The following is a 23123-nucleotide window of genomic DNA, read 5'->3' as shown; positions in this document are numbered from 1 at the left end:
CACCACGCTCGGCCATATGGAAAAAAAATACGAAGCAAGTTGCAAGCAGACCTGAATATATCAGAGATGAGGAATATGTGGGAGGAATATCCAGTTGAAAGGGCGTTACCGGGGGTGCGTAACTTGTTCTCCTGTCTGCAGCCTCTCCCAGTTCCCCCAGCCTCCTTGAGTACTCCTTTCTACCTTCCTATGGATACTTTCTCCAACCTCCTTTTTGATATTCACTCCCTTCCCACTGAACACCTCCTTCCATCTTCCTCATGGCATTCTCCCCAGTTATATGTGGTTTTATCGCTCCCAAAACATCTAAACACATTTATAAAGTAACATTAATAACTTTTAAATAAATATCAACATGTCTTTTACATCGCTCATATTATGTACATGCAGACTGTTTCTATAGTCTGTGACTGCCATCTAGTGCTCTTTTTAATAATTAAGAATCGTGGTTTTGTGGCTTTTAAATGTCTTTTCGTCTACTTTTCCCTCTGACCATATTACTTTATACCTACTGTTGCCTTGCTAATAAAATATACGGGAGACGCCCCTCCAACCCCTGAACCACTTATATCTGTCATTCCTCTTTTTCATCCTCCCCTTTATACTATTTTTAAATGAGGCCCAATTGGACTTTTTCCCCCACTTAAATTCAAACCTTCATTAATATATAATTGCCTATATTTCGTTATTTTACATTCTGCCACTGTTTTTTACCCTCTTTATTTTTGGATTGCATTATTTTTAGCCCTTCATTTACTGTCTTTACTTTTTACTGCAATGTAATCATTGGTTACCATTCTCTCCACTTCCTTCTAACCTACCCTTACAACTCCCTTCTAAACACGTCTTTGCTGTTCCTCCAAATACTCTCTCCTTCTTCTTCTCCTCTCAGTTCTTCTATCACCTCTCTCCACTCGGCTGCAATCAGTTCTCCCCCTTTGCTGCTCCTCGTCTGCAGCCTGGCCCCCAGTTTCTCAGCGTCTCTCTCTCACCAACTCTGAGCGCCCACACTATTGCTGAGGTGCCCAGGGCTTTTTATTCTATACTAGACTCTTCTTCTGGGCCACGTGGGTGATTGCACATGTGCTGGGTAATTGGAACTGGTTTGGGATTGGTTTATCTGGTCCTGGTGCTTTGCAGCGCCAGCTAGCAATGAGGGACAAGTAGTACTGCCAACCAAGCTTTCTTGATTCTTGTTTGCTATCTTGGAGTGCCCACACGCAATCCCAACGCTGTTGGCAGGTCACCTTCGCTTTGTCCTTGACAGCAAGGGTGCTGCAGCATTGGAGCTGTGCTGCAGCATTGGAGCTGTGCTGCAGCATTGGAGCTGTGCTGCATGAAGTGTCTGAATCTAAAGGCCCTCTCGTCCCCTGCACACCATTAAAGCTGATACAGAATCAGTCCAATGTAGTTTTAATTTTTACCGGTGAAAATGAAATGTTGTCAAAGCAAACAATATTAACAATGTCATTACCAAGACACTTCTGGCTAACAAGGAAATGTGTAAACATACAATTAATTAAATGAGGCCATTAAAGAAACAAAAGACGTTTGAAAAAAGGACAAATGAAACGATGCTTAGTAATATAAAGCACAATGATCAACGTCAAATACAACATTGAGTCTATGCTACTGATGTTTTTTTCAAATGCATATAATTTCAGATTACTTTGCTCCTGAAGAAGGGGGTGTTTCCCGAAACGCGTAGAGCATCTGAGTTCCTCGCAAGAATATAACTTGACTTTGATCATTTGATTGATTTGACTCTGATGTAGACACTTTTTTCTGTTTCATGTTCTTCACAAACCCCGTGCCAGGGCTGGTATTCCTCCCCAGCACCCAGACTAATTTAAGTTTAGATTCAATCATCTACTTTGATTCCGCAATTTGGAGCGCACCTATTGATTCCTTTCTTTTACTGCTTAGCAGAACACAGCCCTGTTCCTCCCCAAGTACTCTGTTCTTTCTCAGTTAAGCAGGCCAGTCTAGAGTCCTGCCATGGCTGACGCTGCCATCATTACAGTGCTGCAACTTACCATGAGGCAACCGGCATTGCATGGGCAAAGTGTAAGGGACAAGGCCGTGTCACAGAGCTGGGGCATGTTGGGGTGGTCCACGGGATCCCCAGGTACATGTCTCAATGCTCAGTATCACTCAATTGGCAGTGGCACCTGAACGCCTTGTCCACCTGACCCACCACCCCCAGAGACAGGCAGGGGACTTTGCCACAGTTCACCATTTACAAGCATCAAAAAAGACATGATATCCATGCCATCCTGTTGGTACAATGCTCTTGCTGGATTCTCTCAACTTCCAAGTGCTGTAATATTTGTCACTCAATCGACCTGGGGACGGGACTAGTGAAGGGCTGAATTGTCCCAAAGGGGATATAAACGCAGGGTGCATATCATTGTGCTTGAGTTATCCTACTGGCTGTAAATCCAATCAACACGCCCCATATAATCATCAAATTATTATCAGTATTGTAGGTTTAAATGCGGTTCATTACGCTCAAGTCACGCTGAATGAGACACCATCATTAAATCCAGTCACATTGTATCCCTCAGCATCACGGAGAACCTGATTACCCATTGCAGAGTCGCAGGAGCATCTCTACTCTGAAAGGACTCGCTTGGAATAAAGAAGCTGTCATTGGGTAATGAAGTCATGTGTCTAGGCCTGGGGCTAGTTGCTGCATCTTTTTCCTTTGTCTAACATATTGTGATTGCAGGATTTCTTCTACTTTTTCTACAACCAAGTTGTTTCTCCAGTTAATGTGTATCCATCGTGGTCTGGGCATTAGATTTTATGTGTGTAACATGTACTCTGTGGTTGTCCATGAATAGATCAAATAAATGTTCAAGGGAGAAAAAACGAAATGAAAATGACTTTCAGTTTTCACTCCCCGAACATTTATGGTAACCCTCTCCCCTGACACCCCCTTTACTTACCTCTTAGCGGCACACCACCTTGTGTGCTGCCGTCTACCACATCCCTCGGTGACGCGGTTCCGGTCACTTGCGTGAGTGGGAGCCGGCGTAGCGGGGGCCCCTCTTTTTTAAAATATGTTTTAATTTAAATGTTTTTATTTTTTATTTAATATGGAGCAGGGGACACCCCTGCAACCCTCGGTGGCATTATAGTGAACAAGGGTGTGGGGGACAGCCCCACGGCCCTTGTTCACTATAATGACACCGAATAGGGGATTTATTTGAAATTTACATCTGTAGTAATTTTCATACAGCAGATTTTCGATAAAATCTCCCATTCGTTTTTCTTTTTCCGAACAAATGTATGGATTCCGCACTCGGTAGTCTATGCACGCACATATGTTTAGTCTTTTTCAGTACAATTCCAACAGGGACGCTGGTTCATTCACATCTAATTCTATGTTACTATATGCAGCCACATGTCCTGCTGGACAGGATATCCATGGTTACGTTATTGCCCCAGAAGAAGATTTTCCCAGGCAAGGGTGAGGCTAGGAGACAACAGTCACTTAATACGTGCCTGAAAATGAGGGAGACCGGAATATTTTGCCTGTCCTTTGTCACTCATTGTGGTAACTTTGCTTCAGTCCACCCGCAGTACTGCAGACTACAAATATCATAGCAGCCAGATTGAAATAGGTCTTTATTATATTATGTGACATGAAGTTGTGTCTCTTGTCCTCTAACTTCAAAACACAGTTGATATATTCCACCTGTGGGGGCAAAGGGGTCACGTTATATGTGAGCTAGCTCTCTCTGCCTACAGCTCTTACTCTACTTCGTGCAGGCAGTCCTTCACCTGCCATCGGGACATTTATTAAAAATTATTTTCTTTTCTTTTCTAACTTGTCAATAGACATGTTAGTTGTGAACCAGCACAGGACTCCATTAATCCTCTTGCTGAATTCAATGGCCCTTCCCTTAGGATGGGCTTCTCTTCTACATGCTTCCGTGTTGAGTCCACTAAGCCTCTCATCTCCCTGGCATGTCACAGTTCAAATTAGGGGCGGTCACTACTCTCTTGGTGGCTCCTCGTAGAATGCAAAGTGGCAAAGCAGATATGTTTCCTACTCTCGCCCAATTTTCTTTGCTAGATTCTAGTGCATGTTTTTAGGGCCTTTTGAAGGGTCTGATTTCCTCTTTCTGTGAGTCAATTAGCTTCCTTGTGATAAGGAGCTACTGTCAGTAATGGGGCACAACCCTCTCTGGGGTTGCACCAGTTCATCGTGAACCCTAAGCAGACAGGTCTCTACCTATATGCCCACCTCCTCACCCTGTGATGATTTTCTAATCTGCAGGTGTGGTTAGGAGAGCTACCAGCTGTTGCAAACTTAACGGCAGATCATGCCCCCTCCCCCCTCTCACGTTGGTTATGTATTTCCATTTGCTGCATCTTATGAGCAACATTTGCTTTTGTGTTTACATTCCTTACCTCTTTGTACCCATTGACCATCCATGCTAACCAGGATTGTAGGTTTATAGATCTTCTGACTGCTCCTCACAGGGCCCCAAGGAGCCTGGCCTAAGTTTAGTAGCACACTGTGTCCGTTTCTTTTTACTTGTTCATTGTATGTGATGGGTATTTAAATGATTGACTTGCTGAATAGATGTAGTCCCTAATACAGACGGCACAAAACAGATTTCAGTGTTCTAGACGCTTGTGCGGGAGGGCAAATTGGCAGATCTTGGGATGGCATGTGTTAGGTTTTTTCTATGATCCTACAGAGGCACGAAAGGACTTGCGACAGAACTGTGACATGTGCCCTTTTTTCTTTACAGGCCTCAATCTCAGATGCAGTCTTCGGTATCTTATGATCGCTCCGTGGGAATGATGATGTCCCAGCCGAGGACAGACCAGTACCACCCGTGCGATGCAGACCCGAGCATGCCTATCATTGTCAATACCCGCAGTCTCAAGTCAGAAGACCGGGAGGGACGAGAGCACCGTCATCCTGGGGACACCGAAAGTGAACTGTACCAATACAGCGAAGATGAGGATTCAGAGGCTGACGACAAGAGTGACGGGGAGCTGGTAGTACTGACGGACTGAAGTTTGCATTTGGATGAGAAGAACCTTAGGAAAGGGCCTCCTTTAGTGCTGGCAATGAAGAATGATAGGATGCTTGAAATACTGTGGCACCACCCTGATTCCTCCACTATTTATAAAGCAAGTTTATCATGTGCGTACTGTCCCCCCAGGTAGGCATGGATCCATCGCTCTGCACCTCTCCAGCACTAGGTACCCCCACAGCACAAATGCCTTGGGATACAGTGAGACCCCAGGCCACTAATGTTAGGGCTGCCAGAATCTGTACCGATCTGTGCATCTAAGCGTGTCTGTGTGTCTAAGTCTATACATTGTGTTGCAAAGACTATATGTGCTATACAATCTAGTCTCAAGGGGATTGGGCACTCCTAGTGCATCCTGTGCTTTCAGGTTGTGTGCGGGGGAGGGTGGGCACTGGATGAGGCAGGATAAGAACTTTTTGTGACTCTTGTAGTTGCAGTCTTCTGCCACATCTGGCAACATTGCAAGGAGTCACTTTTTCACTCCGTCGGTTTCATTAGTGGGAGGAGTTAATGGCCATGATCACCATTTAAGATCAGCACTTCTGTGGCATATTTCCGGTAGGGAAAGCTTGATTCCAATGGCAGTCTGAGTAAAAGCACATCATTCGATGTCGAATAACCGAGCTCGGGAAACAGTATATGTCGCTTTCCTTTTCACCTTCTACAGCCTGACAATAGATTCAATGTCTGATGTCAGCCATGTAGTGCGGCAGAATGGCTTGGCCGGTAGGATTTCCAGCTCACATTCCTATCAGCACAGATACTGCTTGAGGCTGCCTTGGCTTTCACCTCTTATGGATGATACACTTCCACCTCCTGCACAACCATTCACTCTTGGCCCTTTTTCGCCCTATTAGCCACCATGTCTGCAGGATTGTTTAATAGAGATGTGTAAGGAGGTCTCTAAGACCATTTGGATTCCCCGCCTCTCAAGTACACACAAGTTTCAAACAATGATGACCCCAAAGGAGGGCCTTGGGCCCCTCCCACAAAACAGAGCAGGTCTTACTTAAAGACCAAGGGCGCTAGAGTAATAGTGACCGCAAACAGGAGGCCCCAGGTTGATATCATTTTGCCCCCATTTCTGCCCCCAAGTTTACAGCGCAAGGGTCATAAAGGCTGTTGATTGGATCTTATCAAGATTCACCCTGGTTCCTGAAACATGATTTCTTTTTCTTTGACTGCCAGTCCAATCACTCTGTCTCTTGCTGTTATGTTAGTCTGTTCTCCAATTGTTATCAGGTCACTATGTGCTTTTCTGTTAGTGTGTTTTGCGACTCTCTCCTTTTTGATTCTCTCTGTCACTTTGTAAATCGTTGTCGGCCAGGAACTTTCTGCCTTCCCACTTTCAGTAGGTTGGCCTTTTCATTTCCCGTCTAGTCTCTCCGTAACTTCCACTTTGAATCTGTGAGTTTTCGTAGGCCTACTTTGTGACTGGTCAGTGTGATTTCCGACTTTGCTCTAACTTCCTGTTTGGTTCAATGACTTCCTACCTCCTCTGCATTCCTGTGGGCCTGTGTGTTTAGGGCTTCCTTATTGGTCTGCTTCGCCACTTGCTGCCTGGTTATCTGGGAATGCCCGTCAACCTGCTTAGTGATTTCATACAATCCATTTGTAGATCCACCATCCGTGGCAATGGCCAATGCTTCTTCCTGGACTAAGAGGATCAGCTCCAATCTTTCTATTGGCTTCATACTGCCTGAGATCCGATTCACAAATTGCCCCATCCCCACTTTCACAGAGGGACTCATGGCAACAAAATCAGCAATCAACTCATTGGCCGAGGGAAATGCTCTGTCCAATTATGATTTTTGAGAATATTTGCACAAGACAGAATCCCATGTGGACTCACTCACTGGACAAATGCGACATGTTAAGTTTGCAACTCCACAGGAGTGTCTGGGAAGGACGGCCCCATTCCTCGGACTGTCAAGACACTCATTGCCCAAATTGTATGTCAACGTACCCTACTCGCGCATATTTTGTGTTATGACCCACAACACCTCTTTTTTTGTCACCTGCTGTTGGAGTGTGTGCATAGGCAGGAGTTGGGGAATCCTCGGCCATGCATGAAGCAAGGCACTCCTCTTAAGGGGGCACACAGATGGACCCTTGCGTTGGGACCTTAGTTTGATGTTGGGAACTCACTTGTGCATTGGTTACTCGCTCAGATGGAAGCAGTGAATGCCGCCACCCCGGAAAGTACCCAGAGTTTAATTCTTTTCATGCAAACACTGACATATCAGATCTCCAGCACGGTCTCTCCTTTGTCTGACCCTGTCTGCTGTCATCCACCTGAAAAAAATATATATATCTATATAAATGTGTGTACATATATTTTTTTTATGATTGTAAATATAGATAGAGCTTTATTTTGTTAATAAGAGGACATAACTTAAAGCTGTACATTTCATGATTCCAGTTGGCCATGTATTTTACTTTTTTGTTTTTTGGAATAAAGAGGAGTTTTGAGGGTCTCCTGTCTATTATTACATAAAGCGGGGGCAGGCTGGTCGCCATGTACTCTACACTAGAATGGGAAGTCGTACCTGCATGCCCTGGTTCTTCCGCACTTGGTTGCTTCAATGATCCTGGGACATACACCAGTTCAAGAAGTCAAGCCTGTGTCCGCCGAATATTCTTCTGAGCGCAGCGCTGCCTGAAGAAGCTTTCTAACCTTGCCTCCGCTGTATTGCCTTTGTAAATTCATTTTGGTTTCCCCAACAGGCCATAAAAACGTTTTAATAGCATAACATGGTGATCATTAAACGCTAGTATTCTTTACATGCTATTAACGAAACACACCTACCCATACAACCAAGCCCCTACCAAGTTTCTAATCACAACACAATGCAGAGTATCAACATTAACCATATACATTGTTAAAGGGTGCCCACATTTGTAGATAAGTCCTCTGTTTTGTTTTAGAAATGTAATCATTTCAAAACTGGACGAAACTTCTAATTCAGTTCGCCAGTCCTCCACCCGCAGTTTTTTCTTAGTCTTCCATACCTTTTAATACCTGCTTTGCCGCCATTACTAAGGTTTTGTTGATCCATTGTTCCTATCTCCTAACCATGTTAAATGTTAGAGGTATTTGTACCGCGCACCGTCACCAACGGAGTTGGTCCCCAGGCGCTCTGGCAGATCTGCAAACGAGAAGGTGGGATGGGTTAGTAGGTGAAGCAGGAATAGGATAGTGAGAGGAGTGGTGTTCTGTTGGCAGCTTCAACTCGGTATACACCGGGTGCTGAGCTTTGGTGTAGGTATCGGATCGATGTCATTCCTCGTGTGCTGTTGGTGCGGCTTATGTGTTGTTGCTGTGTTGTGAAGTGCGTGCAGGTTGTTGTGTGAGAGATGGTTGTGTGAGATTTTTGAGTGAGATAAGTGCAGAAATTCTGAGTTTTTTTTGTTAGTGGGTTGTATAATGTTTAACATGCTAATTTTCAGAACTCTGTCCGAGTGTGGCGCTCGCCAATCCTCCCAATCTCATCAGGGTGGACGAATGGGGTTAATCCTGGCAGGGTTCTAGGTATGTGTGAGGCGCTCCCTGTGCTCTGTAACTGTTCTAATTGTTCCTCGCCATTCTATTCTAGCTAGCTCTGTAGCTCTGTAATGCCGATGGATTGATTGGTGTGGGTTGGGTGTCTATTCTCCTCCTTGGGTGCTGGTGTTGTGGTCTCCTCTCACAAACTTTCTATCTAAATGTGTCTGCTGGGGTTTTGGATATGGTACGGCCGGGAGGCAGTGGATGAGTCGTTTAAGGCTTTCGTCTCAGTCTGACTATGCAATCTGTCTATGGTGACCTTCTTTTAGTGGCTATTTCCCTTACTATCTTATGGTCTGTCGTGGGGTCCGTTCTTTGGGTTCTGTGTATGTCCGTATTGGGAGTGGCCGAGGTTGGTGTTTTTCATCATTGTTTAACGGGGTGGGCATTCTAGTGCGTCGCTGTTGTAGTTACGCTGTGAAGAGACATGATTTGAGGAGTTTCCTGAATGCTAGCTGGTTTGTTGTCTTCCGTATATTCTTAGGTAGGTCATTCCAGGTTTTCGGTGCCTGGTGAGAGAAAGAGGATCCTCCTAGTTTTCTTCTGTTGTAGGGTTTTGGTTCCAGGCGGATGTCTGTGCTTGATCTCAGTGTTCTTGTTGGTTGATGTAGGCGTAGTTAATCGCTTAGGAATTCTGCGCCTTGCTTGTGTATTACTCTGTGTGTGATGCACATGGACTTGAACTTTATTCACTGTTTTAATGGTAGCCAGTGTCGTATTTGTAGCGCAGGTGTGATGTGTTCTCTTCTGGGTAGCTTCAGGAGTCGTCTGGCTGCATATATGCATTGGAGTTTTTTTAGATGTCATTCGGGCATGCCCAGGTATAGGCTATTGGCGTAATCTACTCTGGCCATGATCAGAGCGATGATGGTAAGTGTTTTGTTGGCGAACGACAGGAACGGTGGGATCCTTTTTGCTGCTCGCAGGAGGAAGAAACATTTCTTGATTACCGAGTTTACTTTTGGCTCCAGGGTGAGGTTGCTATCCATCAGGACCCCTAGGTTTTTTACAGTTGATGATGGTGCTGGTGTGGTGGCGATCTCTCTTGGCCAGGGGATGTAGCTGATGTCTCCTCCCTTTTTTGAAACAATCATTATCTCTGTTTTACCTGGGTTGATTTTGACGTGGTTGAGGTTCATCCAGTTGAATATATCACTGAGGCAATTCTCTAGTGTAGCGTTTTCTTCTCGTGTGTCTTGTATGTTGAAGATTATTTGAATATCGACGGCGTAGTTGTAGCATGTGAGGCCGTGTTTTTTGATGAGTTTGATTAATAGGTACATGTAGATGTTGAATAGAAGCGGGGAGAAAGATGACCCTTGTGGTACTTCGCACGTGGAGTCTCTAGGTTTGGACTTAAAAGGTTTCATCCATACGGTTTCGGTTCTGTTTGTTAGGAAGGATTTGATCCATAGTAGGGCGGTGTCTGTTATTCCTAGTCCTTCTAATCTCTTTATGAGGGTGTCGTGGTTGACAGTGTCGAAAGCTGCGGATAGATCGAGGAGAATCAGGGCGGTACTGTTGTCCGAATCTGCGTTCGTTTTTAGGTCGTCCCATATTGAGAGTAGAGCTGATTCTGTTCCTCATTGGTCTGAAACCAACTTGTGCCTGGTCTAGTGGGCAATGCTCTTCTATAAATTCTTGGGTTATTTTGTAGAGGTATGTTTCTAGCAGTTTGGATATGTAGGGTATGTTGGAAATGGGTCTGTAGTTGGAGAAGTCCTCTACATTTCCTGTTGTGTCTTTGAGTAACGGCTTGATGTAAGCCGATTTGAAGGCCTGTGGTACTTTGCCTGTTGAGATTGAGAGGTTGAGGAGATTCCTGTGGTATTCCATGGGGGTTCCTTGTTTGAGAATTGTTGCCTATATGTCCGGGGGGCAGGGGTTTTTAGGGGCGCCTGATTTGCTGCTTTGGTTTACCAGTTTGACGAAAGTCTCCACTGATATTTCTGGGAAGGTTCGTAGCTTGGTTGGATATTCCTCATCTATATAGATGGGGTTTGAGGTGTGATCGCTTGGTCTGTTTTGTATGGTGTGTTGGATGGAAGTTATTTTGCTTTTGAAGTGGTCTCCTAGGTCATCGCAAAGTTTCATCGATGGAATTGGCGTGTTGTTGCAGCTCCATGGGTTTCTCATTTCGTTTATGATTTTGAAGAGTTCTTTTTGGGCATTTGGTGCTCTGAAGATTCGTAGTGTTTCTTCTTTGCTTTTTGTATTTCCTTTTTATATGCTGGAATTTCTATTTGTTTGCAATGGTGTTGTTGGTCCTCCATTCAGAATCTAGATTTTGTTTTTTTCTTTTCATGGTGTTGAGTAGCGGGGTGAACCGTTTTGTTGTTGTTTTCTTACGTGATGGAGTGAAGGGCTTTTCTTTGGCGATGTCATCCAGAGTTGTTTCGATCTAGGTATGGAGTAGGGTGACTTTTTTTGTCTAGGTCAGCTTCTTCCATGGTTGTTGCTTGTGGTTTGCTGAGTTACAGGAGCTCGGATAGGTTGGAATTTTTATGGTTCTCCAATTTCTTTTCATCATGATCAGTGGTTTTTCTTGTTGCTTCTTTGTTGGAGCTGCCGTTGTGATTATGAATGGAATGATGAGGTGGTCGCTCCAGAGTATTTGAATTGGGGGTGCCGTGGCGATGAGATCCTTGTTGGCGAAGATTGCATCAAGTGTGTGCCCTGCTGAGTGTGTTGCTCCTTTGACTAGTTGTTGTAGGTTCATGGCTGCTAGTTGGGCGGTTAAGGATTTTTGTGTGGTTGTGGTTTCTTCGTTGAACCAGATGTTGAAATCTCCGAGCATGATCAGATGATTGTACTTGGTGGCTAGGATGGTGATTGCTTCCGTGAAGGCGTCTATGAAAGTCGCACTGTAGGTGGGTGGTCTGTATATGAGTATGAATTTCAGGTTTGTTTTGGGGTTTATTTATAGCCGTAGTATTAAGGATTCGCATCTATCGATGTTTAGTGGATCTTCCATTTTGATGGCCTGTTGCTCCTTGTGGATGATCGCTAGCCCCCACCCCCTCTTTTGGATTTCCTGTTTGCTTGGATGCATTTGAGGTTTTCAGGGAGGCAGTTGTTGAGGGTGATCTTGTAGTTGTCGTCTAGCCATGTTTCGGTTACAAATAGGATGTCTATGCCTCCTTCTGATAGGAGGTCGTATATTTTGGTTGAATGTTTGGACATTGACCTTGCGTTTATTAAGTTACAGTGAATTCTCTGGGTGTGATTTTGTTTTGTGGATATTTGTTGTTCAGGTTTGTGGTTGTCCGGTCGTCATGTTTCCGCATTGATGTTGGTAGGATGAAGAGCGCGGCAGCAGCTGCTTCTTCATTGAAGCGGTCCAATAGGTTGATAACAGGGCTGATCAATCGTGGTGCTTCTGCTGTGATGATGCTCGGTTGAAGATCAGTGATGACTTCTTCTTCATTGAGTCCGATTGTTAGGTTGGAGGTAGCATTGTTGGTTGTCGGGGCTTCATCGTACTCTGCGGGATGTTGTGGAAAACAATGGTGCCCCTCTGTTCTTGTGATGTAAGGGGTAATGGGGTTGGAGTCAACCCACTCTCTTGTTGAGTGCTCTCATCTTTTTTCCGGGTGTTTCGGTAAATTCTTTGCATGTCTCAAGGTTTCCGTGTTGAGGTGTCAGTGTTCCGTGGTTGTCGCGAGGTAAGGTGAGGTATAAGGATTTTTCTCATCAGCAATCACACATATCTCTCTCTATACGACAATAAAATAACCTGAGGGGTGCCCTAGAGAAGGTCCTATTTAATATCACATCCAGTCTGTCAAGTACACCCCCCCCCTTAGAAGTCTCTCACTCTCGAACAATCCCACAACATGTGTAACAATGTGCCCCTTTCCCTAACAACCACAACATGAATGATTGTCCAACAATCTCAATCTGTGCATCTGTACAGGAGTCCAATACTGTCGTCCTAAGATCTTCCGTTGGGTAAACCACAGGTCATTTTGACTTAAAACCCATCTTAACATATAGTCCCATTCTCTGATAGAAATATCACACTCCAACTGGTCCAGGTCTTCCTTAGTTTACCCCAGGATTCAATATACGGAGGTTTCAAAGGCATCGTAGTAAGGAATGTCAAGACCATGAGGGTGGCAAGTTAAATATTCCACAAGTTACTGATTTAACTTCCAACGGAGTATTCAACATACCCAGTCTATGTGATCGAAGTGACTTTAATTCCGTATATCTTCTTAATTCTCTCTTCCCTAGGCTAAACGTATGATGAAGCATTGCAAGACACTATTTGCTCCTCTATCAATACATCACTTTTCCTCTGTATCCCTCTTGAGACCCAACTCCGCCAACACAGCGTTTTATCCCCAATTTGAAGCACTGGATTGTGCCATGATGAGGCATCCTAATGCAGCCACACATTTTGACTACTGTCAATCAGCCATCAAGCAAGAGCTTTTCGAGTAGCATCTAACGAAAGTAACCTATTGCCTGGGTTTGGCACTTTCCCACTATCCAATACTTATGTCCCTCTATATTGACATCCAAACTAGTGTTCGGGTCCCTTCTGCCACAAAGTAATAGGCCGACCTCTTAAGCAAAAGTCCTTTTTGTTGTGATTATCAAGATCTGGATATCCAAAACCACCTCCCGGAACACTAGGCACTAGCACGAATTGTGGAATCTTCGGTCTATTTTATCGCCCCTCAGAAAGTTCAGGATCATCCCATCAATCCTCTGCAATAACTTTTTAGGACATTTTAATGGGAGTAACTGAATGGCATATTGTCATGACCACACGGAACGCACCCTTAGGATGCAGCCGTCACAAGGGTAGAGACTTGGGAGAAGGCTGGACCACCTTGGTTGCTGGCTGGTGCAAGCGCGCCATGGCCGGTGTAGGTGCATCGTGGGAACATGAGTCCAGCCCCCTCAAACATGGCCACCAGGGATGGATGCAGCCCGGAAACCAACATGGCCCCCAAGCACCCCCATTGCATCTATCGTGCTATGTAGTCTAGACCCACTAGGAGTGGCCCAGGACTATGAAGACCACGCACAGAGCCTCACCTGATGCTTCACGATAGTTCTGCTGGCAGTAAGCAGCTTAATGCTTACACTTCTGCTTGTTCTGCATCTCCGCGCTGCCTGCTCTAGCATTTACCGGGCCTCCGAATCCTCGTCATCTCACCCCTGTCCTGCAAGAGAAACGCACACGTTAGGTGACCGCGCACCCTTGGACACGCCGCGCACATCTCAGTCCATTTCAGGTGCGCCACCCCCCCAGGCATACCTGCCATTTTGCTGCCTCATCTTCCCTCAGCTGCTTTGTTGTTTGGGCGCATCCTGCTGGCTCGAGCTTCTCTTCAGCAAACTCCTGTGAGAAACCTGAAGGTGTTGCACCTTCTAGGTCCAGGGGATCTGTCATCCAGGTGGCCATGGCTATTGGACACAGTTCCTGGTGGTGGACCAGTGCGGGGGGATCACCTGAATGGGGGGTCCTCGGGGAGTGGAAGTGGGACACCGACGGGTGAGACACGGGATACCCTTTTTGTTAACACCTCTTCCCCATCCTACTCCGATGGATATTTAAAAACTCAGCCCCCTGCCCCCTTTCTTAAAACAAACACTTTCTCACAGACAGATTACTCTGAAAGACAACGGACTAACACTAGAGCCGTATACCTGACATATCCCAACACAAGGATCAGGCAGAGTCAGGCAATTGCCACTGATTTCACACACCTGACTGCCCTTTCCCTTTCCCATAGGGATAAAAGGCAGAGCACGATAGCACACTCTGAGCAAGGCAGAGCGTACGAAGAAGCAGTGATTCCAAGATACCAGTTCAAACGGAGAAGAAAGGCGGCACGACCTGAAAGGATGTCAAGGAGGGAATTGCCCATGCCGTTTTCAACCCAGGCCCGCGAAGCCTCTAAACAAAGAAACATAAGACCAGGAATCGCAGCTGGGGGATGGTGTGACGGATGTCACTGGTACATAGAACCCTCCCGCACTGATAGCCAGGGCAGGGAGACGAGGTTGCCATTGTGGTACTGTCTTTCATTCCAGCGGAAAAAAGGAACATCAACGAGTTCAGCACAGCTGGTGGGTCGGAAGAACCTGATAGGAGCCGGACTGTATTGAGCTTGAGGTTGCCGTGGCAACATTAAGAGATTAAAAGTGTAAACTATGAATACCAGAAGGCCATAGGGGAGGCCAACGAAAGGTGTCAAGGTAGTCATACAAGGGTCCAACCAAATCCCTTTTGTAATCGAATGTCCTTGACGCATTGTTAAAGTATTAAAAATTGTGACGCACGCGTTTGCACCCGGCTGAGGGGAACGCCGTACGAACTGTGATTTTGGGAAACAGAGTGACCCAGCGAGACATGATCACCTTTCGGAAGTCTCTGTGATTAAAGATTAGCAAGTGCTATTGGAAGGTCTGAGCCCGGCTGAGGGGGACCTAAATAAATGAGATGGTTGTTTAAAAAGACATTAAGACTTTTGAATATTGCAAATGATGAGATTCTGAATGAAAGGCAGTAGTGAACCCGACTGAGGGATGTCAGGAGAAAAGCTAAAGGAAGTGAATCCCACATTGTGAAAACAGCTTCCTGAACTTCATCAAGAGTGGTTGGTCTGAGTCCGTCTGAGGGAGATTAACGTTGAGTGATGGTTCGTAGCCCGAGTGAGGGGGATCCATGGGTGAAGAATAATCGCCCAACGTGAAAAAGAATAAAACAAACTTTTGTTTTGGTCGCTTACGATACATCAGGCTCTCTGAATTAAGAGACTTTGGTTGAAAGAGTCTTGGAAACAGAAGGTCCCGATATTATTGAAAGGAACTGTAGGAACTGTAACCTCGTACTGGAGAATCCCAGAAGTGTGCTGTGCTTAGGAGTCCCGCCTTTGTCCCGTGCTAGAAAATGGGGGGGGAGGGAGACCCCCGGCCATAACTTCCTGACATCATTTTTTTAACACTTCTTTCTTTTCTTATGAACACTGCCCCCACACCGTTTTATAACTTAGCGGTAAGGGTTGGCAATAGTTTTTTTTAGTATGACAAGATGCCACTAGGACTGCCTTATTATTATTTGATGGTTGTATCTTGCTCCCATGTTAGATTTAGGCGTTTTTCTCACCCATTTATACAGATTAATAAACACCCTTGAACTGCGATCACTTGTATTGGCTTTACTGTTGCCACCATAACTTTCTTACACTCCGTAGCTGTGCACGCCTCGCTGGTCCACAGGCCCACAACACCTGCAAGGAGAAAAGGAAACATTACGGAGAGACATTTGGAAAAGACATTGGGCCTCATTACGAGTTTGGTGGAAAATCGGTGGTAAATCCACCGATGCGGATTTACTGTTACCGCCATGCATCAGGGCAGAATCTCCGCTGAATTACAACCTGGCGGGCGCGCCACACAGCAATGGTGGTAACGGTAAATCTGCATTGTGGTGTTACCGCCAAAAACCCTTTGGTGCGACGTAAATCCATCTATATTTTGCAGAATTACCATTACCACCATTGCAGTCTGCTACCCCTACTGAGGGGTCATCGCAGAGCACCCCTCCCAGGCGTTCACAACGGCGTGCCGCAAATGCTGACAGCCCAACAGACAGGGGGGATAAGCGCAATCGCTAATGCAAGTGGTAGTTGTTGGTGGGGGTTCTTGTGAGGGGGGCCTTTAGTAGGGGATGTTGTTGCCTTATTGCCAGTATTAAACACACTTGAATCTTCTTCATGTTGGTAGTATCAATTTAATGCAATTTATACATATGCATATATTGCATGTATAGGTGTCATGTCTCTCGTGTAAAAAATAATTTTCTATCAGCTCATGGCAGACCATCCGTCCTTCCCTTGCTTCCCCACGTAGGGCCTGGGGTGCCCGGTCCACTCCTCCAGCCTTTTCCTCTCAGAGCTAGGCGGGGGGTGGGGTCATTGTCCTCATCTGCGGGCATTGCCACATTCCTGCGTATGCACATGTTGTGCATCATGGTGCAGACCACTTTGATCTTCCCAACCTTTTCGGGGCTGTACATCAGTGCACCACCTTTGTGATGAAGGCACCTGAACCGGGATTTCAGAAGGCCAAATGTCTTCTCAATGCAAGATCGTGTTCTCCTCTGTGCATCATTATAGGCCATCTCCTGTGGTGTGACTGGGTTTCGCACGGGTCATTAGCCATGGCAACTGTGGCTAGCCAGCGTCACCTGCAAGACAGGAATGGACTGTGTGAGACATGGCAGTGTGTTGATCGTGGTACCAGTGCATGGTCATAACATGCATAGTCCTATCTGCATGTTGCAGTGGATGGGCACAGGGCACCTTGTGTGCATAGGGGTTGTTGGGGCATGGTCAACATGGCCACCTTGTTACATTGGCAATGGACTGGTCAGCTATGGTGCGGCAGGCAGTACGCCATGTGGGGTACATGGATATGCCTACATAGGTTGTATGTTAAGTTTTGTGTACGTGGGTGAGCAAATTAGTTTAGATTTCTGAGTATGTTATTTGGTTATGTAGGCGAGGGCCAGTAGCAGCACATAGAGACTGGTACTTACCAACCAGTCAATAAGTGTGTCAATATACATTCCCTGTGCGCTTCTTGTGGCAGTTATATCAGAATTTGCTTGATAAACTAAAAAGGTCCTGTTTATTCATAATTTATTGTAATTTATTCATATTTCTTCATTTAAAAAGTTGCAAAAATCAGTGTTTGTACAGTAGTGCCAACAAACTCCGCCTGGAGGCACGAGCATGCGTTTTGCCCTTGCGCTGGCTTTTTCAAGGCACAAGTATAATAATTCATTCAACAATTAGATATTGTTTTTTAAAACATTTGTCTTAGGACATATTGTCCATTTATCCAAACAGCAATCATGGTAGGTATACATTTCTCCCTATGTTTTAACAGTCTATGATGCTGATTGGACGAGTATCCTGTGTTTCTTATGAGTGTTAGGTGAATAAGTGTTACTCCGATTCTATAGGTTTGGCAATTTTGTATTGCCTATTTGTTATTCTTGGTGTTCCTGGTTTTCAGTGGTTGCTCATACTGAAGACCCTTCTTCGATATCTTGTTTAACTCATTCTTAGCCCTTGTCAGGTCTTTCTTACCATGATTACGGTATCTTCATGCGTGTCTTGTTACTTCCTGCTAGGTTGTACGTTGACTTGATTGCGTGGTGCTGCTTAGCATGGCTGGATGCCCTGATTTATCACACGTGTGAAGTCTGTGTCCCGGTGTGGGTCAGTCAGGGTGCCTGGCCTATTCTCGGGTGTCATTGTGGTTCATTCACTTCACTGCTACTGATGTACCCCTTCGGCATGTGTGTTTTTGCCAATCAGGTCTGACTGCTACTTACCCATAAGCCAGGTGTGCTGTCCTCTGTGCCTCTCCATGTACGCAGGCAGGGTGCTGTTACCAGAATAAGTGCATCATGTGTCGCACCAGGATATCGGGCACAATGGTGACTGATGGTGAGATCGGCATCACAGGTCATCTGCACGTTCATGGAGTGATATTGTAACCGGTTGCGATATGCCTGTTCAGTGGCCTGGGGTGGTGCCAACACCACATGGGTGCATTCCAATGCCGCTATTGTGTTGTGCAAATGTGCGATGCTGTAGACCCTTGCCTTTGCTGCATGCATCTGTGCCTGGGTGATGGGCAGGGAGATGTGCTGGGGGGTGTGCATCATTAGGGCATCAGGACGTGGTCGAGCACCTTAGAAAATGTAGGCTGAGACATGCCATACAGTGCCCCTACTGTGTGCTGGCAGGCACATATGCCGCAGAAATGTAGCATGGACACAAGCTTCAGCGGGGTGGGGGGGTGTTAGGCTGTTCTGATGGAAATTACACTCTGGAGTTTGCCTGCATCAGGGTTAGCAGGGTGGGACAGTCCAGTCGGTATGAGGTGACTAAAGTAAAAGAATAATATAGCTAACCCCCAGAGCTGAATCCCGACATGGGCTGAATGAGCTGGTATTCGCCACAGCCTGCCAGGGTTCCAAGAACTGGCAGAGGTATTAAAGCAGCATGCTACATATTTTCTTGCTAGTGTGGTATGTGCAACACATCCAATGTAAAATGAAGTTTGTAATTGCTTTTCAATAATTTATTTATTATTTACATTTATAGCAGCACACAAAGCCCTAAGCATCTAGGCGCTAGTGTCAGGAAGTTACAAGTTGTATGGCTGCAAGGTAAACTACGACGGGCTCCCACGCCATTCAAAGAATGGCTTCTCGGCGGGGCACCCCTTAGTGCCGACGCCTTCTTCTTAATTATCAGATGCGTGGGCGGACCCGCGCAGGCGCTTCCCCATCCTAAAGGATGATGTGCACCAGACCCACCAATCAGTACTTAGCTCCCATAGCTCACAACTCCTCCCACCGCCCGGTCTGCCTCACAAAATCCAACATCACACTGTTCCTTCTCCTGTGTCTCACCCCGTCACCTCCCAGCAAAGCCTTCCCACTCGGCTCAGCCACACCCAGGGCAGACAACCGAACCCTCATCAATTCTCTCTCCTCAACATGTCTCTCACACCTAAGCAGAAAATGTCCCACAGTCTCAGGCACCCCACACACCGCACAATCCCTCGACTCAGGCTTCCCTACTCGAAACAGTCATTCAGCCCCACATGTCCTATCCTCAAACGATTCAGCATCACCTCCTCCTCCCCCCTCCTCCATTCCAGGCTCCCCGCATCCACCTTCACGGACACTTTCCCACGAACACTGAACATCCACCTGCCCTTCACCCCACTCACCCACCTCTCTTGCCACTCTTCCATGACCTATCTCACCACCACAGCATTTACCTCATCCACACTCAAAGGCAGCCTCATATCAATCGCTCCCCTTCTCATACCCTCACCGGCCACCCGATCCACCAACTCATTACCCAAAATGCCACTGTGACTGGGAACCCAACCCAACTCTAAATCCATTCCCCCACGCACACACCGATCAATCTTCCTCCTGATGTCCATAATCACATCCTTCCTATCACCATCCCCTGCCACAATCGCCTGCAACCCACTCAATGAAGGGCCATGCCTGTTACCGCTCAGAAGGGGGGTGGGTGACCCCATCAGCGAGCGAAGTGAGGGAAGCGCGCCATAGCCGGAGGCCTTATAAAAGGGCTCGGCATGAGAATGCGGCCCTCTTCCTGCCGGAATCCCACTATTGTTGCCGTTGGCCTCCGGTTCGGACGCATGGCACAGTCAAGGAGGGGATTTTCGTTTGCAACCAGTCCCAAGTTTCGTGTTCCGTTCCTGGTTGGTGACAGATGATGAGTTCCAGGCCAGGAAGGGTTCCGGCTTCCAGGCGTTCCAGTGAGGACGGTGCGTCATGAAGAACGAGGTGAATATGCTTCGTTTAGTTCACAATTGCTTGGCAGTTAGTGGCCGGGGGTGCGTTGCGCATACAGATGGATCCCCGTGACCATGTTGCTTTAACACCCGTCTAGTTTCGCGTTACTGAGTCGGGAGAGAGAAGGTACCATTATAGCGATGATAATAATACCACGCCAGAGTTCATGGAACAGCAGTGCCGGCCGGTAACTAGGGGACGGGAGGTTCGCTTAGTTGGGAGAGCTGCTGACTATTAGCTAGATTGGGCATACCAAAGCGCTTAGAAGCTACCCCAGGACATGAAGCGCTATATAAAATAATTACAGGCTACGAGCAGTTGTTTTTTCAGGTGCAGACAAGCGTGGTTGACTCCGTCATTATATCAGTGGAGCAAAAAATGTCTAGATGCCCTCCCTGGCGCATGGTTACTATTTGTACAGTACAGAATAGAGACACGTCCCCATTTTGGAAGCGCCGGGCGGCGTGCATGTTTGGTAGGGACGTTGGGCCCTTGCATAAGAAGAACGAGGCGGGAATCGGACCAACGCATATTTAAAGTAAAGCAAACGTTGTTATGGGCAGCGTAGGCTTAGCAGAGCGTCACGGAAAATGCAACGACGAGCAACGGTAGTAACTTTACATTGATCACAAGCAGGTATGCGCGCATTGTGCTGCATAAGATTATGTTGCGAATTGGCGGGCTTTCATGTAAACCACACTCGCCATAGGTGATTGGCCATTAGGGCACGATACTAATGGCAAAACACAGCGGATCAATGTTCGGGCATGTGTTGTACACAAGGCCGGTTAAGGCGTGTTGCAGGGACGGGGAACGCGTGGGCAGCTACAAAACAATGCAAGGAAATGCATGTTCATGCAGGGACAGGGACGCGCGACCAAGGTGCAACACAATGGTGGCTCAAATGTCGCAGCAAAGTGAGGGAGAGGTCGGTTTTGGGGGCGGGTGCGGGCAGCCTAGTGGGCAATGGTGGCACGGCAGTAGGGTGCAAGCAGGGGTCGCGCTGGGAGGAGTTCAGCAACGTGGCCAGCGGTCCGATGGACGCTCTACGGGGAGGCCAAGCACTGTATGGGCTGCTGTGGGTCAACGGCAATGGGCGTGGATGGGGGGGGGGCAGTTGGGGAGGTAACAACAGCAAATGAGGGAACTTTCGAACATACTATATGTTACTCAGTGGCGGCCACGGAGAAGGAGGACACGGACACAGGGATTGTGGAAGCCTCCTTCTTTATTTCCTTCCCAACCGAAACTGGCGCTCGCGCGCCTTACCCATAATTCCCCCTTTTCCCGGCCTTCGCTGTGAGCTGGCTCCGCCCCCACAACGGTGGGGGCGGCACTCCTTTAACCCTTGGGGTGCTCGGTAACATCACCCCCGAACAATATATTCAAACATCAAATCAACATTCTTCAACAAGTCTCATAGGTTTCCTTACGATTCTCCGTGGCCTCTCCTCTTGGTCACCTGCCTCTTGTGGTTCCGTGGTTCTCTCTCCTCCGCATGTCTCCCCCGGATCTCCTCCTGGCGGGATCCACAGGTCGTCCCGCGGGTCTCGTGGTTCTGGAGATGTCGACCGCTGGAACTGCTCTGTTCCTTCTCGTCTGGTGTAGTGCCTGAATTGTTGACAGTTCCTGGTGACAGATCTGCTTTGATCTTCGGCCGTCACCATCGTGCCTTTCACGGCGGTTACTCTCATGGGGCTTGGAGCAAACCGCGGATCTGTCTTTCTGGGCGTTGGTTGCTGGACGAGTACTTCGTCCCCAATGTGGAAGTCTGGTATTACCGCGTGGCGGCGAGCATCTGTCTCTCGTCTTGCTCTCTCCTTGGCTTCCGCATCCCTTCGGAGTACGTCTATGTCGGGCAGCTCCTCATCCGATGGGTTGCACGGTATACGGGTTCGCACTTTGTATCGAAACATTAGCTCGGCAGGTGTCTTGTTGGTGGCTTCGTGCGGAGTGTTTCTATAGTCCCGTAGAAGTCGGCACAGTGCCTGGTGTGGATCGACTGCTTCTATTCTGGCCCTTTGTCTTGTCTTCTTGATCGACGCCATGAAGCGTTCCGCCATCCCATGCGCTTGTGGGTGTCGAGGAGTTATCTTCATGTGTGCAAATCCTAGGTGTTCTGCTAGGGTTCCAAACTCGTGTCCACTGAACGGGGGCCCGTTGTCGGACTTGACTGTTTTGGGGATCCCCCACTCACTGAACACTTCCTCTATCGCCGCTGCTACTTGAGGGAATGCGGTGGTGGTGACTGTTTTGACGATCGGGAAACGTGAGTGTTCATCTATTATGAGCAGGAGGTAGTCACCCTCCTCCGTGGGCCCGTAGAAGTCCATGGCTACACGCTCCCACGGCCGTTCAGGTATCTGTGTGTGTTGGAGCGGGGGTGGATGTTCCGCAGGGGCCGTGCACTGACAGGCATGACAGTTTTTTACCCATTCCTCTACCGCTGCGTCTAGAAACGGGAACCAGATATGGCACCTCAGCTGTCTTTTGGTGTTCTCCGCTCCTCTGTGTCCCTCATGGGCCGTGCTTACTACTTCGTTCCTGAGCGTGGCGGGGATGACGACTCTGCAGCCTCTGAGGAGGATGTCGTTGTCCTTGACGGCCAGTTCACTATGTATCCTGGCCAGTCTTTCGATTTCCTGTTTGCACACCCCTGGGTGCGCCAGCATTGCCCTGTGGTGATCTCTCCATTTGTTGGTCAGTGTGAGGCTGATGGCGAGAGCCATGGTGGGGTCGGCCGCTGATGCAGCTGCAACTCTCTCTAGGGATAGCGCCGGTGGTTGCGAGTTGGATGCAATGTATTGTACGTAGGCGATGTCTCCTTCGCGTGTTAGGGGAGCCCCGACTGGGTGTCGTGATAGGTAGTCCGCGGGGTTGAGGTCACCCCCGGGTCGATGCAATGTCATAATCGTATTCCTGTAAACGGATTCCCCACCGCTCGATTCTAGGGGGCATCTTTGTGTGCGGGTTGCCAAAGAGCGTTAGCAAGGCCTGTTGGTCCGTAATCAGCGTAAACTTTTTCCCGATAATGAAGTCGTGGAAATGTTCGCACGCCCAGACGGCGGCTAGGCTCTCTTTTTCCACCTGGGAGTAAGCCAGTTCAGGGGTGGACAGGGCTCTGCTTGCATAGACG

The 23123-nt window shown here is 47.3% G+C and overlaps 1 protein-coding gene across 3 annotated transcripts in view; it reads left to right on the top strand.

Moving 5' to 3' along the window:
* The window catches only part of SOX13 (SRY-box transcription factor 13), a 184297-nt gene extending 176761 nt beyond the window's left edge, over positions 1-7536 (top strand). For 2 of the 3 annotated variants that reach the window (XM_069633101.1, XM_069633102.1), the window contains exon 15: positions 4770-7536. In XM_069633101.1, the coding sequence (XP_069489202.1) occupies positions 4770-5040 (271 nt within the window). In that variant the 3' untranslated portion in view covers positions 5041-7536. Of the gene's footprint in view, positions 1-2567; positions 2657-4769 lie in introns of all 3 variants that reach the window. The other variant, XM_069633103.1, reaches the window with a different exon arrangement.
* The last annotated feature ends 15587 nt before the right edge of the window (positions 7537-23123 follow it).

Source organism: Ambystoma mexicanum, chromosome 13, assembly GCF_040938575.1.
Source record: "Ambystoma mexicanum isolate Mex_15411 chromosome 13, UKY_AmexF1_1, whole genome shotgun sequence".
Taxonomy (NCBI): domain Eukaryota; kingdom Metazoa; phylum Chordata; class Amphibia; order Caudata; family Ambystomatidae; genus Ambystoma; species Ambystoma mexicanum.
The sequence above is the reverse complement of the archived record's forward strand: the minus strand, read 5'-3'. Positions and strand labels throughout refer to the sequence as shown.